Source organism: Pantherophis guttatus, chromosome 3 (genome assembly GCF_059756535.1).
Source record: "Pantherophis guttatus breed Tessera chromosome 3, ASM5975653v1, whole genome shotgun sequence".
Lineage (NCBI taxonomy): Eukaryota > Metazoa > Chordata > Lepidosauria > Squamata > Colubridae > Pantherophis > Pantherophis guttatus.
In genome coordinates, this window is record NC_142065.1 from 167,851,345 (window position 1) to 167,871,786 (window position 20,442).

Below are 20,442 nucleotides of genomic sequence, written 5' to 3' on the forward strand. Positions count from 1 at the left end.
TCACAAGTTTAAAAAAGGAAAGTTAATTAAATATGGAACAAGACTGAGCAACATCTTTTAAACCATCATGTCATTAGAATTGGATTCCTCCGAGAGCTGCTTAAAAGGGGTTTGAGAACAATGACTGTTCAATCAGATATTTATGGGCATAGTTATGTAAACACACTCTTTATTGTCTATGTATATTTAATATAATTATCAGTTTTGTACTCAGACTCTCTGGAGATGCAACAATCAGTGTTGCTTTGAAAATGTCAGCAGAAAAGACAATTATTAGGCTTGCAAATATTCATAAATTATATTTTAAAATCCTGTAAAAATGTATCCTATGCAACAGAGTTCTTTGCAGTAACTGAATAATTACTATATTTCTTTGATTAAAATTCATATTGAGCAAAACTTGAGATGTAGGAGATTGCAGATCATAGCAAATGAGACCAGAAGCATTCTGGACAAATGAAAAATTGCTATGAAAAGGAATCATTTGATTACTATTATGTGTTAGGATATAAGACTGAAATCTTGATTCTGTGAAACACATAAATGGACACCTGTATTTTTTCATTTACTTGTGTTGCTGTGTAATGATTATTTTAAGGCAGTGCCAAATAGATTTAATTGATCTTAGGCAAACTTATCTGGGAATTCAGCACAGTGAACTTCAAACCTTTTGCTATAAAGTTTTGAATTTGCTCAACATTTGAGCTCAAACTATGTAGTAATTTTGCACCTATTCCTTGATTATCCAACTATTTCAGATGGAATAAAATTATGCAGATATACTGAAATGAATAAAGGCTTGGGCTCAGGAATACACACACACACACACACACACACACACACACACACACACACAGAGAGAGAGAGAGAGAGAGAGAGAGAGAGAGAGAGAGAGAGAGAGAGAGAGAGACAGAGACAGAGACAGAGACAGAGACAGAGACAGAGAGACAGAGAGAGAGACAGAGAGAGAATTGAGCTTTGTGATCTGAAATTGACTAAATTTGTTGCCCTGTTGGAAATATTTTTCCTTGGTGACATTGTTAGCCTATATAAATTGAGTATTATTCAAATTTCAGTTCAATTGAAGCTTTAGATCATGTTTAGAAATGATATTATGTCCTTTAGGGATGGAAAAAATAAAATAAAATAAAATACCTGACTCTGTCCTTGCCTTCAACTCTAGGGGCACATTGCAAAGGAAAGTGAAACTTTGCAAAGAGAACATTTCATTTTACAGAATTACAAAACGGCCCTTTGATTGTCAATTGATCTATCGTGTATGAAGAAATGCACTAGATAGAAGTAACGATATAGTCCTGTCCATGCAGCCAGGAGCTTCTTATGAAATCATTTCTATTACCCAAGGCACTCTGCTCGCTCACTGTGGCAACGAATATTCTGTTTTCATACCAAGTTATTTCTAATTGTCACCAATTATGATTCATTTGCTTTTATGTGTCTTGCCTGTCACAATATTAACATTGCTAAGGCTTCCCCTTTGCGGGCTATGAAAATCTGTTGTGACATCTAAATAACGAAAGATTCAATCAAGGGATGAATTAATTGTTAATTTTGTTATAAATAGAGGGGGTATCTTGGCATATAAAGAACAGCTCTTTCTTCTTTCTGAAGGACAGTGTTTAAATGAGTAAGAATAAAAGATAGGTGTGTTTGCCATATCAGAATTACAGCTCAATTCCAGCCTGCATTAGATACTTGTCTTTTCCAACTATTTATCTTTACTATCTAGCTATAGCTATTATCTAATAAAGCCCCGCCTGATCTCACCTGGTCTTACTCTTAAATAGCAAGGAGTTTTATGGCACCTTAAAGACCAATAAATTTATTATGGCACCATCTTTAAAGTGCCACAAGGCTCTTGGTTGATTTTGCTGCAAAAGATTAATACGGCTGACCCACTGGGGATATCCTACTGCTATTTGACAGAGTTGGGAAGGAATTGTATTGTGGTTCTAGATTGTATGGTTGAATGTTTTCATGTTTGTTTTTCCAGCATTACAATTAGCTGTGGTTTAAGGAGATTTTTTTTTCATAATTGGAGCAGCTTATCCTTTCAGTCTAGACAACGAATGCATAACTGCAGGAGCTTACATATTCCTCTTCAGAAGCTCCGAGGAGGCTTGTACATCTGACAATCAATTGACAGCTATATCCCAATTTGGCTGTTGTGACACATATTCTACCAATCTTTCATTATAAACCAATAGATGATGGCAAATAGTTGGCATTTTCTGCATCTTTCTGCTGCCATCTAGAGGTTTCCCAGTTTTGGAACTATCCTTCCTCAAAATTGTTGGGGGTTAAGGCAGTGTTTCCTGCCTTATATTTTCCCTGAGTATTCCCAATAAAGGTGGTTGTGACCTGCTTGAATCCTGTCATGCATGTCTTCCATTTCCCTTTGTCTCCTCTCTGCTGTGATGTGATGATCCATTTCTCTTTATTGTGGCTTGCTTTAGCTTGGGTGACCCACTGGGAAGGACTATATATTAGATACCCAATGTATTCATACAGAATCTCTATCCTTTTTTCTCCTTTTTCAGTAAGACGAGACCCCGATCAGAGTAAATACTCTGATGAGCCGCTATGGAAAACTCAAATCTCATTGGGAAGTTTGAATGTCTTTTATAATCTATTTAAACAGCTTTTTAGGGCAGCGTCAAAAATTGGCAACTAATGAGAAAAGAAAGTCAGTTGAGGCATTTGCTCTTCAAATCAGAAGTTGAGTAAGACCAAGGAATTTTTGTTCCTTCCCTGAATGGAAAACTTAAACAATATACAATATAGAACCGTGTCTTCGCATTTTCTGTCGCTGTTTACTATATTGCTATATTTGCATAACTAGATATTCAACACTCTTGTATGTTTTGCAAGCTGTCATGACATAAGAAGCAAGTAATATGCTGTGTTTTGCTTGCTAACATATTTTTGACATATTTTTGCTTTTGATTATAAGACTGCATTTTTCCCAGTTACCATCTGTCTCAACTCAGTGGCACAAACACAGTAGGGTGTAATAATTTTAACATACTTGAACTTGATGAAAAACATGCTATTTACAGTTTTAACCAATATGTTATGGTTTCACACATGAAGACTGAAATAAATGCCTGTACTTTTTTTTGTTTTATTAAAGAGGTATGTGTCATGAAGAATGAATATTCAATCCAAATTGGCAGAGATGATTACTACTTTAATGGAATTAAAACTGGGATGGGGTTTATTATAAATAGAATCTGGCACTGGACTGACTGTGTAAGTACAGTTGCTTATGTTTATCCTTTTGTCAGCAGAAATAAGATTCTTTATTAAATATGGCCTTTTTTTTTCTTTTTGTACTTGGCAACATATGCATAAAAATCTCCAGGCTGGAGAGAGAAATATGACACATTTTTCCTTGAAATCCCTGGCAAGCAAAGACTTTTTAAAAAGTGTTCTTTCAGCTCTCCCATCTGTGGAGACTCGGAATGTAACACTCGGCAAACTAGAAATCTCACTTGAAATCTGCCCTGGCAGGAAAAGACAAGCAATTCTAGCCCTTTGTGATATTCCATTGCTCTAATCATTGCACAAGTGTTCAGCGGTATATCACAACTCTAATATGGAAATTGGGTTGGGAATGAATGTTCATATGAGCACATTTCTGGACAAAAGAAAAATGAGAAGGCCCTAGTGGTACAGCCTCCCTTTGCTTCTACTTGGGACCAACAGGTTAATTCAGTTCTCAACAACCTTTCTCTGTTAAAGCCGAACGATCTCCTAGAGGAAATAACAGGCTGGGCTGTTTACTGAAGCACTTTTTCTGGTCATGTCCTCTACTGCCATCTCTGTCAGCATTGAGGACAAGGGACTCGCAAGCAGAGAAACCTATGTCAGTGCTGTGGCTGGAATTTAACAAGGTTACCACCTGTAGATGAAAAGACAAGGGATCCCTTCCATAATCACATATCATTCTAATAGTGTTTGAGAGATTTAAATATTTTTAAATGCAAGAGATTTAGAAACAGGATAGGCAAAAGGGTGAGATTCTGAACACATTTAGTGGTAGTAAATCCAGCAAACTCAACAGGCTTTCTATTTAGGAGAAATAATAGTAATAGTAAGTGTAATAGTACACTTGATATTGTACTATAAAATGCAGGTAGATAAAACTTGATTTAAAATCTAATAGTTTGCACATCATTGAGTGCTGAATGCTTGCAAGCCAGATGCTCACGCACTAACTCTACAGTAAGTCCTTGTATTTCTCAAAAAGAGAAAAAAAGGGTCGTTACATAGGGTAAAAGAATATAGAGTTAACATATATCTAAAATAATAAAGTATTGATTGAAGTACATCAATTAGAATACATTTATCATGCATGTGTGATGAGAGAATATGTGACGTTGACAATGAAAGTTATGAGACACAATTCATTTGCAAAGAGGAACTTTTTTAAATAAATAAAATAATCTGGGACAAAAGAAAAGATGCATATTATGTAATGGTAAACTGAATTTATTTCTTCTTGGAAAACCATTCCAGTAATCTCCAGGTTCAGACTGCAGAGTAAACATTAATAACAGTAACATACAGGTTAGTTCAACTGATTCAAAAATTTGGCCATGTGACATCATTAAGGAAAAGTCTTGAACACTCAAAAGCTTCAAATGGTATCCAGGAAAAAAGTTTCTTTGACAATCTACATAACAACTATTGCATATATGGTAATGCTATCTGTCATATCGCAAGGCTTACAAATATATACAGGCCATATTCAGCTGGGGTCCTGCTTGGAGAGTCTTCTTCTTGTTCTTGTTCGTCTTCTTCGGCACTAAAAATATTCTTGAATTCATCCATTTGAATACCAAAAGACAGAGATTGTAGACATAAGCTTGAACAAAAGGAAGGCCAAAAGGTTTGTACTGTATCACCGCTTTTTTGTTTTTCCTTAAGCCATATTTCCCTTTTATATGTTGTTGGTATTATAATTATTCTCTTAGTCCTGCTTGAATAGGGCCCAAGTCCACTTGTCTTTATAAGACCATTTTAGTATCAGACAACATAATACATGTGCAACACTTTATATACAGGAAGTCTCTCCGGTGCTCAAAAGTTCAAACACATGAACATCCAACAGTTTCCATAATACAGGTTTTATGGTACAATACAATGTTTCTGAATAATATATATTAACAATGAGAGTCTCGTGCAAAGAGTAAAACATGTTCCCTTTTTTTTTTTGTCCTGCAAAGATTCCTCTTCTGAAGAACTGGGCCTTGCACTAACTGCTATGTTGGGTCATCGTATGATTCTGTGAAGAAAGAAGAAGGAAAGTAAAAGCAATCACTATGCTGAAATATACCAGCAATGCTACAGAAAGATCGTGTAATGTAAGATAGTAAAAACCCTGTTAAATGGTATGTACTGTGCAAAATACCAAGCAAGTTTTATAAAACAATGTATTTATGTAGCTATACTCTAGGCCTATACTTGGCTGAATACCCATTTATAAATTTAACCTGTAATGCCACATTTAACCTGTAATAAAGAATATGGAATTGGCTAAATTGTACATTAGAAAGTATAAGCAGATCTTGCTTATATGGTGCTGAAGGTGTAGCCTCCAGCTTCACTGATCTATTGTAAAAGACTGGCTGATGATAAATTTCAATATAATTTCAGAATACAGCTTGTCATGCATGTGACACCTTATATAGTAGATAGGAATGTACTCAGAAAGATGGATGAAAGTCTAGTAAGAGTTCCAAAGAAGAGCTAAATTGGTTGTGGCTCCACAGACACATGAACTCTTCAATATAGCTAATGTTTTAATCCATGTATGCTGTCCAGAGTCACTGTCATGGATTGGGCAGCTGTATAAACCATGGAAATAAAGAAATAAATAACTATATTTCTAAAAGTAGCCAATAAACCATGACTACATTCCTAGATTCATTTAATAGGAATTATATCCCATCATGGCAGAAAATTCTAAGCAAATACTAAACCTCATAATGTACTAGGCAATATAAGGCTTCTGGTTACGAGAAATAATATTCAATACAGTTAAAAATGAAATATTTCATCATTTATTTGATTTCATGTATACAGTACTATTTTCTACATTAATTTATTTCAAAATTAGTGAAAAATCAGTGATAGAATAAGGCCTTAAAAACACGGCTATTATATTTAATATATAATTTTAAATTGAGATAACTTAGAAATTAGAAAATCAAACCTGATCCAACTAACCTATTGAGATATAATAGATTATTAAAAGTTAATACACAAACTGTGTCATATAGCTTTATGGATAACATGACACAGTATTGCCCTTGTAATTTGTGCAATAAAGCACAATTATATCCAAGAAGACACTCTTTCAGGTGTTTAGACTGTTTACAAGCAAACTGTGTGCCTGTGTCATCCATGTGATAAAACTTGTAAGGTGGCTTTATATGATAGATATACTGCTTGATTAGGACAGATTCCACTTCTATATAATCATATTTATTTAAATACTGAAATATCTCAGGACTGATACATAAAATCAAGCTAGAACTTTAAAATATGCACATTTCAATGTGCCTGGAATCATATTAGAAGATGCACTTCAAAAGCATGTATCATCAGTTTAAAGCTTCTGCTTCAATGTAAGTTTGACACCCGTGGCATATATCATACGCATGACAAAATTTGTGTCTATAGGACTTCCTATAGACTATAGATTACCCTATGGGTAATCCCTGACTTACCAACAGTAATTGGGACTAGGAACTCTTTTGCAAAGCAATGTGGTCATAAGGTGTATGTCACCTAACTGCACTGACTCATAAATGGTAGTTCTGGCAATTCCTGTTGAAGTTGTTAGATGAATTCTGCACAGTCACAGCATCCCAAGGTCATATGATCACCATTTGCAACCTTCTGCTGGTTTCCCGATAAACTCTGCTTGTTGGAAGCCAGCAGTAAAGGTCCCAAATAGCGATCATATAACCTCAGGATGCTGCAACATCGTAATTGTGATCCAGTTGTCAAATGTTAATCAAATGACTGTGGTGGGTGTGTGAGTGAGTATGTGTATGTGTATGTGTATGTATCAGTGGTGAGATTCAGCAGTTCTGTCTGGATTGCACAACCTGGTAGCGGTGACTGCGGGAGGCTCCGCCCACCTGCCTGGACATAATATGCGACTACTGTGCATGCGCAGAGGTGGCACACATGCTCACATTTATGAACCATACCATACCTCTGGTATGTATCTATATGGATGACATCAAAACTGCAGATAATTTTTATGGTTCTATTTTCCAATTGTTTGTTAAAACAGCCAAATTCTAGTGATATCTGAAGGGGGGAGGGTAAACAAATGAGCAAGGAAAGGAAAGTATTTGATGCATTGTTTTTTAGAGTGGGAAAGAGTACAAAAAAATATGAAACCTGTCCGTATTTTAAGCTGATCATTATTTTTACAACGGTTTAAAGCCAGAGGGTTTTCTTCTTCATTGCCTGACCCAAACCAATCAGGGTTCCCTTTTTAGGTATGATCAGGCCATAGCAGCACCGAAGGACTATATAACAACCTATCAATTTGCTTAGTGGTAATTGCAGCGATTGTTAAACAAATTCTATTTTTCATTGTCTTCAAACTGAATGAATATAATGTGGGACATTTCCCAATCAGCCTGGTAGTGGGTTCTGTACTTCCTGCTTAATGTATTGATGTTGGTAATTTGCATTCTTAACATTAAAAAAAATCTGATGTATTCTAGTTAACTAGGAACAAGCAGATGAGTATGGATTTAAACCCAGTACCTTCATTTGCACTGTATTCTCTTTTCAAGGAATGAAAATTCTGATGTATATCCAAGTGCAACCCCTTACTCTCTCATGACTCAATTAAAGTGCATGTTGGGTTGTTTCAGCAAGAGGGAATGGAAAGAAAATGGAACCTTCAAGCAGCAGTAGAATGGATCAGTTTAACACTTTTTCCGGGGCAATTAAATGAGTTTCAGCAAAGGAACAGCTTAAACAACTACATACCTTTCCAGATTCTTTTTACCTGAAACATCTATCTATAAATCTGCTGTACTGTCTAAATAAAAGACACACGAGTTTTACTGCTGCAAGAGCATTGCTGATACTTAATTATCCCAATGGACAATATCCATTCTTCAGAAAGTCTGTAGCTGCTATCTAGAGCTCTACCCGAGGCTCAACTTCCAGCATAGAACAACACTGCACACATGAGGCTCTTTTCTTCTATCATAATCAACAATAGAAGAGAACTGTAATGCTGGATCATTGCCTATGTGTTTTAATGAGTCCTCTTACCTCCATTTTTTAAAATCTTGGATTCACATGTGGCCAGTTTAAGGATTAGAAAAGCCACACAGCACTATGTGACACAATTGAAAGTAGCATTTCATGTGTGCTCAGGACTCAAACTTCAATAATTTTTTTAATTAAAGAAAAAACACACAAAGGCACTAATGTGGTAGATGGAAAATAAACTATGGAATTATTCTTCACTAAGCTCTGTTTTGGGGTCCCACAGCTGATATAGCCTATTGCACAAAAGCATTCTCAGGAGCTAAGAGATGCCCTGATTTAAATTCAAGGAAAAATGATGGAGAAAAATCACTGAGCAAGGCAAAACATAAAGATGAGTATGGATCCTGAAAATGCACAAATGAGATTAGAGCTCCTCTTTCCCGTTAAAATTCTTTAAATCTTTCCAGAAATTGATCTGGATGCTTTAAGGACTGTATAAAATGGAAAACTTGGGATGGAGGCCACTGTGGGAAATGGAGGCAGCAAAGTTTATAAATATTCTTTTTGCTTCTGTTTGCACCTTGGATCCAAGTCACACTCAGTTTATACATCTTGGGAACAGTGTCCTAATATTAATGATGTATATGTAAATTCTTTGCATTCTAAGGCATGAACAATCCAGAAAGAAACACTTGATTAGGGAGAAAAGCTTCCTGTTCATACCAGTTATAACTTTATGAGACAAAAAGGTGAAAGATTGAAGGGAAGAGATGAGGTAAGGAATAATCTTTAATCCCACAGAGAACCACATTATATTCTAGGAGGGGGGACTGTCTATGGAGACCCCATGTCTAAGAACTGAAAATTGCAACCATTAATCCCAGTTATGAACGGTTGGAGGTTTTGTTTTAAGAGTGTTTCTTTTCACAAAAAAGATTGTGTTTAAAAATTTAGGGCAAAATTTTCCTCTATTATCTACACAGTAGCTCTCTGCTGTATATTGTCTTTTCATGTGCTCAGAACACCTACTTCCATGACAATGGGAATTGATGTAAGCGGAGAAGTCAGAAGACGGAGCTCCTGTTGATCTCAACACGGGAGTTTTCAGGGCACAGAGAAAACCAATAAAAGTTTCAGTGTAGCTCAGAATGTGTTTTGCCCTTTATAGGACAAACAGTACATTTGAAACCGATGTTTTTATCATTGTTCTTCTGGAAAGTGTGCAGTACCAGATAACACCCTCAAATTTATTGTCTCTTTCTCTTCCTCATACATGCAAATTAAACAAATCCTTGTTCCCATATTTCTTCCAGACTATTTCACATATGTTATATTTTCCTGCATTTCTTCTAGCCTCTTTCTAATGCTGAAAGGTCCGTAGAATATGCTGAAGCTACTCATAGTTCGAGGGGAAAAAAAGGATTATAAATAATTTATACTGCAAGTTTAACATTGATTTGGGTATTGAGGGGGGTATTTTGTTTTGTCATTCCTTTTCTGTTCTTACAGAACAGTTAGAAGTCCTTGATGTACAACCATTTGTTTAGCAACCAATTGAAGTTACAATGGCACTGAAAAATGTGACTAATCACAGGTCCTCACACTTATGACCATCACAGCATCCCACGGTCATGTGATTGTGATTCAGGCACTTACTGACCAGCTTGTATTTACGATGGTTGTAGCATCCTGAAGTCATGTTGCAATCTTTCCAGCCGGAAAGTCAATCAGGAAAACCAGATTCGCTTAATGACTACATGGTTCATTTAAAAACTGCAGTGATTCGCTTAATAACCATGGCAAAATAATTGCTGTAAAATGGGGTGTAACTGCCTTGCTTAACAATGGAAATCCTGATTCCAATTGTGGTCATAAATCAAGGGGTACCTATACTTCCTTTCATACAAGGACTACCTATACTTCCTTAAACATACTCAGACTAAAAACTTCAGTATAAACTATATTTAGGAGTAGAGAGTTGTATAATCCAATGGACAGAGTAATGAGCATCTACCAGATTCCAAAATTCTAAGTTAATTTTACAAATACTTTCTCAGTGAAATTAGTAGGACCGCTATAATTATATATACAGGTTTTTTGGCTGTTTTGTTTGTAATGAGTTATGCCCATTCTGTGCACAAAATCTTTGAAACTGTTGGATACATTTTACTAAAACAGTGGCTCAAAATATTCCTTTCCAAAGAGCAGGGCTGTTGTTCTTTATAATTGCCAGTTTTTGCTTCATAGATACCGTTTCATGACTTGAATTATATCCTTCAGGGGGAAAAAAATCTTTACGGAAGAGGGAGGGAGGGAAGGGAGAGGAGGAGTTTCTAAGGAGGGAGAAATCCTACTAATTCACTACCTCATTACAGTCCCTAATGGAAAGTACAGTTGCATTCAATTTAAATGAGGCATTTTGAAGCTGAATGAAATGAATGCGATTGTTGCTCAAAAGCAGATTATAAATAAGGAAATATAAAGATTAAATGAAGATGTTATTGTTCAACAGATGGAGACAGTATCACAGCAACATCTTTTCTTCCCCCTCTCCTTAATTCAAGACGGCAAACACTAGTAATCAATCATCACTGATTAACTAATTATGCTATACTAACATTTTGTAATTTGTAGGGAATTTAAAACTAAGCTCTGGCTTTAGTTTTCCTCTCCCTTTCTATAAAATGGACTACATTCCAGGACAGCTTCTGGTTGTAAAACAAATTTCTACATTACTAACCTTTAAGCGCTACTTTAAAACAAAACAAAATGCCACCCCTTCCCCCCCTCAACCTAAAAGCAATTGGTTTCCAACAGGCTGGATAATAAGTCTTTTGACCTGCATTCTTCTCTGACCCATTAAGGTCACCTCTGTGCTTGGCCATAGAGCTGACTTAGGAAATGCCTGCAAGTCCTGCATTTCATCTCCTGCCCACTCAAAATAAAGCTTTCTTTAAATGTGTCTGCAGGGTCCCCAAAGACCGGGGAGGCATCCCTGCAGTGGGCAATGGAGGGACAGAAGCTTCTGCCTTTATTAATGAATGCAGACCATTATGAGTCTGGCTGGCTCCTCGGCTGTTCCCAGAAGCATATACTGTACGTGACTTAAAATGCTAGAATATTGACACAAAGCGAGCCAGGCAACCCTAAGGAAAATTACTCCTTGGATATAATGTAGGCTCGTAACAGCTATTAGAGTACAAAATAAAACCCTCCGGGATCAAACTGACATATACAGCATTCTACCTACTCCTCAAACATTAGAAGAATTTCTTTGTGAAGGCATTCTCAAGGACAGCATTAAACTGACTTTTGTAGCAATCTGCAACGGCTTTTTTGGCTTACAGCTTTTAGTACTAAATCTTTAGTTCAAATCAATATAAGTACTATATCCTCTACATTAATCAATACATTTGGTTCAATACACATTCTATTAAATTATACTTTCTAATCAAGAGGCTCTGCTTCTATCCCCACATAGCTCCCTCCTCCCTCCCTCCAAACTTCTTACTTTCAATTTGTCCTCAGAGAGTGTCAGGATGCTGGGTTTTCTTGGCAGAGAGATGGGGGGCAAAGGAAAAATGGGCAAACCCAGCAAAACCTTAATTAAAACCCTAATGCCAAACAGAGAATTGCATTCCAATGTCATTATGGATCCCACAATTTCCACTGCAACAGTTTCTTCTTTCTAGCTTGTTGGGAAGGAAAAAAAAAAATCAAGACCACGAAAATGGAGTTCTGTTGCATCGTTGGTGCACAAAATGACAGTGGAAAAGATTTTTGGCTAAACAAAGGAATGAAGGAGGAGAGAAGGAGCAGTCACATTTACAGACTAGTAAAGTACAACCACCACATTTATAAAACAAAATTTTCAAAGCCACTGCTAGCACAGTGGTTAGTCTTGCTGCAGTTATTCATGCCCTGATAAACTCCTGCCTGGATTTCTGCAATTCTTTCTTTATATATGCTTCTGCCTTTTAAAATGGCCTACAAACGCTAGTTGCTTCAGAATAGTTTTAGTTGCAGTAGTTTTAAGGGAACAACGAGATGATCAAATTACCTAACGCATGGTCCTTCTGCCTCTCTTTATAATCAAAAAACCTTCTTTGAAGGGGCCCTAGGAAGTGCGGCAGACTTCATTAAAGGCCTTCTATTGTACAATGCTGTCTTCACAAGAGGTTGCCTAGTATTTATTTAATGTAGCAATAGCATTTTGGCCTTATGTACCATCCTTCAGCGCTTTACAGCATTCTCTGAGCAGTTCACATTGTCAGCATTATCTGCATATTGCCACAACAATCTGGCTCCTCATTGTACCGACTTCGGAAGAATGGAAGGTTGAATCAACTTTGAGCCCCATCAGGATCAAACTCCAGGCTGTGGGAGAGTTTGCCTGCAAATACTGCATGTAAACCAGGGGTGAAATCCAGCAGATTCTGACAGGTTCTGGAAAACTGGTAGTGGAAATTTTGAGTAGTTCGGAGAACCAGTAGCGGAAATTTTGAGTAGTTCGGAGAACTGGTAGCAGAAATTTTGAGTAGTTTGGAGAACCGGCAAATGCCACCTCTGGCTGGCCCCAGAGTGGGGTGGGAATGGAGATTTTGCAATATCCTTCCCCTGGAGTGGGGTGGGAATGGAGATTTTACAGTATCCTTCCCCTGCCACGCCCACCAAGCCACGCCCACCAAACCACACCACGCCCACCAAGCCATGCCCACAGAACCGGTAGTAAAAAAAATTGAATTTCACCACTGATGTAAACCACTGTGCATGTCCTAGAATTATTGTGATTAGATATGTTACAATTTTGCATCACATTCTTACAGAGGAGCATGAAATCAACTTGAAATAATACAAAACAAATCTCAATACAAGTTTACAGCTCTTGAAATTGGACAAATATTTGAGGCACAGAACTACAAAGCTTAAGTCTTATGCCATACGTTTCAATGAGTTAATGAAATCAGATTGAACTCCTGTGCTTATTTACTTAGAAGTAAGCCTCCTTTGATTCAGAACAGGATAATGTTATGTGGATGAAATATAAACCACAAAATGCTACAGTACTCACTGGGCATCATTTCCTGTTTATATGCTTTTTTCTTCCACATCTGTGTAAGACTCTGGACTGCAACAACTGCCTTATTCTCTGTATCAGTTCAGTCACTATGGGCCTAAAAATACCCTGTCCCCGAAAGTTTTCACCGTTCTAGGCCATAATGTCAAATATTCTTTAGGCAACTTTATACTATTACTGAAAAAGGGACAAAACCTTGTAAGAATAAGAGTCAAGATGAAAAAGAAACATAGAGAATGGGGCCTGAAGTGGGTCTTTTCTTCAACTATTCAGAATAATGTCTTGGAATAAAATTTATTATATGCCAAATTAACAATCTTCCTGATGCGAAAGAAAAGTCATTTTGGTTTACTCGGTCAAAGCTATCTAAAGAAAGTCGGATAGTCCATTGCAATCTCTCTATATCAATAGCCGCCATGGTTGTAAATATACAGAAATATTGCTGTCAATATTGATACCCTGGGCATTACTCTGAAAATGCTATAATTTGGCACAAGGGAGGAGTTCCCACAGTGAATGGCAGCTTTCGTAATATGATGTTGCCATGCCTACCTGCCTTCTTGATTCCTCTGCAGTGGAGGAAGAGCAAAAGTAAATGGACAACAATAGCATCATGGCAGCAAAGGATTTTCTACTCCAGGGCTACCCTTGAACTGCAAAATGTAGTTATATATGTCACAAAACTGATTTACATCTAAAGCATGGAGATGTCATACAGACTGAACAGTTTTTATCTGGATGCTACAGTTTTTAATGTTCTCTTACATTTAAAAGTCATAATGGCAGAAAAGAATCTGTCCCTAGTGTGCTTAATATCTTCAGGGATATATTGGTGAGCAGACCAAACACAGATACATAAATCAAAGGTTGGATATACACATGCAGAATACAATGTCATAATTAGATTTATGCTAAAGAAACTATTTTGAATGTACTTCTACAAGGAAATACAAGTTATTTTTATAATAAGACTTGCAATCAAGCTCTTTTGTTTTGGAAAAGAAAGAAAAATATATTTTCAAGGAGGTAACTGAGACCTTCTATTGTAGTATTTTGCCAAATTCTTTACTTTTCATGGGCAGGGTTTGAAGTGCCTGTCTTGTCCTATATTTAAAATTCCAATGAAGTGGACAGCCTGCTCTCCAGGATGAACCTTACCACCTGTGGGGCCAATCTGTGTGCATCATGGGAAATTTGGACTGCTGCTAAGGAAGAAGATTGCCCACATCTGGCAAATGGTCAGTATTTCATTACAGGAAGGGGTAATATCGGCAGCCTTGAAGGTGGCTGTGGTATATCTTTTTCTTAAGAGGCCCTCCATGGATCTAACCATACTTTACAACTATCACCCAGTCTTCAGTTTGATCTGGGATCTGAATGGAATGCAACAAGGTAAAGCTGAATCTGAGCAGGATGGAGATAAACAATTAGTCCAACCATGCAGGTGTTAAGGAGGTGGTTAAAACCTTGCTCTTTCCCTTAGTCTTGGAGGTCAGGTTGTGCTAAACCCCAGCCCCATTTCCCATAAAATACTTTGATTCTGATCATAATTTTATTTAGAATCATTTAATGATACTTATTGTTTAATATTAATGGCTTTTCTTTGTTGTTGTTTTTTTGTGGTTCACAACTTATATAGGAGGGGAGGGAAAGGGAGAAGATAGTTAAGGTGATGAGGTGGAACTAGCAGCAGGCCACCTAGCATATATACAGTACCTTGGTCATCTGGAAATCAAGAAGAGAAGACAAGGAAGACAGCTACATCCAAGTGCTACCAAAGGGTAAGACAGGTTCTGAAGATCCAGTTCAATAAGAAGAACAAGATCCATGCTGTCAATATGTATCACCTGCCAGTCATCAGATACTCTGCTAATACAGTGAACTGGCCAAAGGAGGACTTGGAAGCTGCCAATGTAAAGAACCAGAAGCTCTTCACAATGTACAAAGGTTTCCAACCCAAGTGCAAAACCCTGAATAGAATAGAATAACAGAGTTGGAAGGGACCTTGGAGACCTTCTAGTCCAACTCCCTCCTCAGGCAGGAAACCCTATACCAGTGACGGCTAATCTTTTCCTGTCACATGCCAAAAATGGGGGGAGCACGGGGGGTCGAGCGTGCATGTGCCCACACCCATAATTCAATGCCTCCCCGTGCATGCACATGCGACCCCCCCTTCCCTCCGCTTTTGGCACCCAACAGCAAAAAGATTACCGGTGGGCCCGGTAGGCCTGTTTTTCCCCCTCCTCAGGGTCCAGAGGCTTTCTTGGAGCCTGGGGACAGTGAAAACAGCCTTCCCCATTCCCCTAGAGGCCCTCCAGAGGCCAGAAACAGCCTGTTTCCCAACTTCTGGTGGGACCGCAAGGCCTGAAAATCAGCTAGCCGGCATGCAAATGCGCGCTGGAGCTGAGCTAGGGCAATGCTTGTGTACCCACAGATATGGCTCCATGTGCCACCTGTGGCACACGTGCCATAGATTCACCATCACGGCCCTATACCATTTCAGACAAATGGTTGTCCAATCTCTTCTTTAAAACCTCCAGTGTTGGAGCATTCACAACTAAGTTGTTCCACTTATTAATTTTTCTGTCAGGAAATTTCTTCTTAGTTCTAGGTTGCCTCTCTCCTTGATTAGTTTCCATCCATTGATTCTTGTCCTGCCCTCAAGTCCTTTGGAGAAGAATTTGATTCCCTTTTCTTTGTGGCAGCCCCTGAGATATTGGAACACTGCTATCCTATCACCCCTAGCCCTTCTTTTCATTAAACTAGATATACCCAATTCCAGCAATCGTTCTTTATATGTTTTAGCCTCCAGTCCCCTAATCATCTTTGTTGCTCTTCTCTGCACTCTTTCTAGAGTCTCAACATCTTTTCAACACTGTGGTGACCAAACTGGATGCAGTATTCCAAGTGTGGCCTTACCAAGGCATTATAAAGGCATTAACACTTCACGTGATCAAAGATTGCGCTCCAGCTGGAAAAAAGCAGGTAGGGCCTGAGTGTCAAAATCACTCTCCTGGATGAAACCTAAAACATCCAGGACTACATAAATTATATGGCACCCAAAGATAAGCAGGTGAGAGAATGCCTGAGGCAGCAGTAGACATGGGAGGAAGATCAAATTGCAAGTTAAGAACTGCACAAGAAATACCATTGACTGATACTTCAGATGACTGATACTGAGAACTCTCACCCATGGCTGGATTAAAGGATATTATGTGAGCACACTGGGCGGTGGGAGGCCGGTAGGAGGTGCTCCTGCAAGTACCCGGGCCCATGCCATGAAGGGCTTTATAGGTAAGTACCAGTGCCTTGAAGCGGACCCGAAGGACCACCAGCAACCAGTGCAGTCGCGCAGGATAGGTGTTACCCGAGAGTAATGGGAAGCTCCCGTAACAACCCGCACGGCCGCATTCTGGATCAGTTGAAGCCTCCGGGTGCACCCCAAGGGCAGCCCCATGTAGAGAGCGTTGCAATAGTCCAAATGAGAGATAACAAGAGCGTGAGTGACTGTACGGAGGGCATCCCTATCTAGGAATGGTTGCAACTGGTACATCAGGCGAACCTGTGCAAAAGCGCCCCTGGACAAGGCTGTCAGATGATCCACTAAGGACAGTCACAAATCCAGGAGGACACCAAGGTTGCGAACCCTATCAGAGGGAGTCAACAACTCCCCTCCCATCAAGGATAGTTCTGAGGCCTTGATCATAGCAGCACCAGATCCATAGAAGTGGGGGTTTACCACACTAGATAGGAACTGAAGTGCAGACTGTGCAAAGAGGCGTCAGAGATAGTCCCATACATAATGGCAGGATGTAAGATGTGGGCAGGAGTAGCATACACTGAGTAGCCCAACCAAGCGGTTGTACAGTGGATGAGAGATTCCACAAGTCATGAAGAATAAGAAGCCTAAAATCTTGTGGGACTACCAGATCCAGATATACAGCAGGTACTGGTCAATCAACCAGACATCATGGTAATAGACAAGGATCAGAAGACAGTGATAATGATAGATATAGTGGTGCCAAGTAACAGCAATGTCAGGAAGGAGGCATATGGAACAAGACAGGATGAAGAAAAGAAAATCAAAGTGGTCCCAGTGGTAATAGAAGCACTTTGGTCTGAGATTCCTAAATTGGGAGAGTGGCTCCACCAGATCCCAGGAACAACAACAGAGCACTCTGTCAAGAAGAGTGCAGTTCTAGCAACAGCAAGACACTGTGCAGAACCATCAAACTCCCAGGCCTCTGGTATAGATTGAAAAAGACACTTATCACCCACCAAGAGCCTTGGTGGTGCAGCGGACTAAGTGCTGTTATGTAGCACTTAGCTGCCAGCTGCCTGCAATTAGTGCGAGTTCAAATCTCACCAGGCTCAAGCCTTCCATCCTTCCGAGGTAGATAAATTGAGGACCCGGATTGTGGGGCAATAAGATGACTTTGTAGAAACACCGCTTATGGGGGGCCCAAAAGCCCTAATAAGCAGGTATATACAAAAGAATGAAGGCTATTGCTATAAGTGCATTGTAAGACACCCTGAGTCTTTGGAGAAGGGTGGTATATAAATTGAACTAATAAACAAACAAACAAACAAACAAAGATGAGAAGTGATTTTTTTAATGGTTAGTATGCTAGTTCAAATAATACCGTAACTCTATCCCATGGATGTATCTTATTAACAGAGTACAACTGAAACAGTCATATCTATATGGCAAGCATATGCTGCTATGTTTCATTTCGTATTATGCTGCAGTTATTAAAAGTTCACTGGCATCATGGTTTGCCACCAAGAAAGAACAGAAGTTTCCTTCCAGTTTCAGTTAAAACTTACTTTCCAATTCACCTGATACTTTGGAACAGTACTTTTATAAACTTGATGAAATAAAGGTTTGATAAATTCAAGGGATGAGAAATTAGTAAATCAGTCAGTCCCTTCCCTCAATTTTTTTCTCTACGCATGCCGTTCTGCTAGGTGCAAAATGCCTGAATTTTTCCTAACAAGTTGAGAAGATTTGAAAGAGGTTGTTTCTCTGTTGAAACTTCAGTACAGCAGAATGATATGGGCTTTGATAGACAAGACCATCTAATCAAATATTCAAGTATTAAATCAGTGCATTATGGACAGATGTGTGCATGTGCCAGTTGTTGCCATGCTTTCATTTATTCCCCTTGTAATGTTTAATTTATCATGCTGGAGCTTTTTAAACAAGAACATCTGTAAACAAGTTTAAGTACAACCTCTCTCATTTTACATCTGTATGCTTTGCTCTTTCTCAATGCCTTAATTGTAGATATCTTCATAAGAAATATATCTGTAGCACTAACAAAATGATAAACCTGAAAATCTGATAGGCTGTATAGTGTTTATAATTTACATAAATAAGCATTCTCTACTTGCTTAAGTGTGAACACAGGATTGAAACACAATCAGTGGCAATGCACATATTTCTTTATAGGTCAAAGCCAATTAAATAAACTACAGCTAAATATTTAACAACTCTGCTTAGTAATTAGTGGCAAATAATGGGAGCTTAAATTGATAATCACACAGGTGTTTTTAAAACTAAGCCAACTATAATGTCACATCCATTTAACAAGCATTGTATTTCTGTATGTAGAATCACAAGGTATATTTAAGGAATTTGCCCGTACAATGTAGGTACAATGTAGTCTTTGATATCCAAGGCAGTATCATATTTAGTTATTTTGCTGTGGGGTAGAGGAATGAAGTGTGGGAATATCAGAACCTGCATAATTTGAGATTTCAGAAGATCACTTAGATTGTAATCCTTTAGCCATTGACTTGGCAAGTAAAGACTGGGTGATAATTAAAATGGAGATAAATAACTAATCTGTAACATTATGATTAAAAACAACACTTCCTTTAAAACTATCTGGTTCAAAATACGTCAGACACATATATTTATGTAATGCAAGGGAATCACTTCTGTAACATAAAATATATGTCTCACGCTATTCCACTTTTTTTAAAAAAATTTGATTTATATGCTGCCCTTCTCCGGAGACTCAGGGCGGCTTTCAATGCGTTAAGCAAAGTCAGGTTATTGCCCCCACAAACTGGGTCCTCAATTTACCTACCTTAGAAAGGATGGAAGGCTGAGTCAACCTTGAGCCTGGGGAGATTCAAACTTGCAGTAATTGCAGGCAACTGAATGTTAATAACAGGCTATTAGTCTGCTGCGCCACCAGGCTCTTAAGGAAGAATGGTTATGTATATGGTGGATTTACTTGTTTTGCTGAACATGCTACTGTTGGGATAACGCAACAGAATAAGCTGCTGAGTCACTCTATTTGAACTGTGTGAAAATAAAAATACCTCAGAAAAGGGGTCTGGATTAAATATTTTACAAACTTCTTTCCATGACAAAGGCCATCGTTTCTATGCATACTTAATCACTCTTGAATGACAAGATGAGATAAGATGAAAACTATTAATGAAGAAAGTAGATTTACTAATTACTAGTTATTATTCTGCAAAATACATGATCTGCAAATAAAAGAAAATATATGGTTATTGAACCATATTATTGCAGAAAGATATGAAATTCTGTCCTTTATTTTCACACCAGTAAAGAATATGATTAATAATTCGAACCTAGGTCTATGTCTGTTTGCTGATGGTCTATAGTAATTCTTCTATATAGCTGAAACCTGTTTTAAAAAACCTTTGATTTGATAAAACAACATTATATTCATAATATAATGAAAGCATCTTATTTCCATGATATCAGATAGCATGATTAAAATTAGTCTCTTATTATTACTATTAGCACATATTCTCTAGTGCAGGGGTTCCCAACCCCCGGTCTATGGACCGGCACCGGTCTGCGGCATGTCAGAAACTGGTCTGCACAAACAAGCAAAGTCCCATCCACAGGATGCAGGCAACATACGAAACCACACCACCTCCAGTCCACGGAAAAAACCTTTCTCCATGGAACCGATCCGATGCCCAAAAGATTGGAATATGTTTTCCCAGAGGTACTTATGGCATCCTTCCTTCTTATATTCTACAGAGAAGTCAAAATATTTTTATTCCATTGTGTTTTCAGCCTTGATTGATTGTGGACA

General features: G+C 38.1%; 1 protein-coding gene and 1 long non-coding RNA gene across 12 annotated transcripts in view; one reads left to right on the plus strand and one right to left on the minus strand.

Annotated features, from left to right (window-relative positions):
* Positions 1 to 4,499: 4,499 nt before the first annotated feature.
* The window catches only part of ZNF521 (zinc finger protein 521), a 316,223-nt gene continuing 300,280 nt past the window's right edge, over positions 4,500 to 20,442 (minus strand). For all 11 annotated transcript variants that reach the window (XR_015733603.1, XR_015733604.1, XM_034429635.3 and 8 more), the window contains one exon: positions 4,500 to 5,311. Coding sequence is in view for 9 of the 11 variants with exons in the window: in XM_034429635.3 (XP_034285526.2) it covers positions 5,282 to 5,311 (30 nt within the window). In the remaining 2 variants the exon portion in view is untranslated. The remainder of the gene's footprint in view (positions 5,312 to 20,442) is intronic.
* LOC148114892 (uncharacterized) lies at positions 5,307 to 8,127 on the plus strand. Its single transcript, XR_015733605.1, has 2 exons — positions 5,307 to 5,417; positions 7,848 to 8,127. It is a non-coding gene; the product is annotated as an uncharacterized LOC148114892 (long non-coding RNA).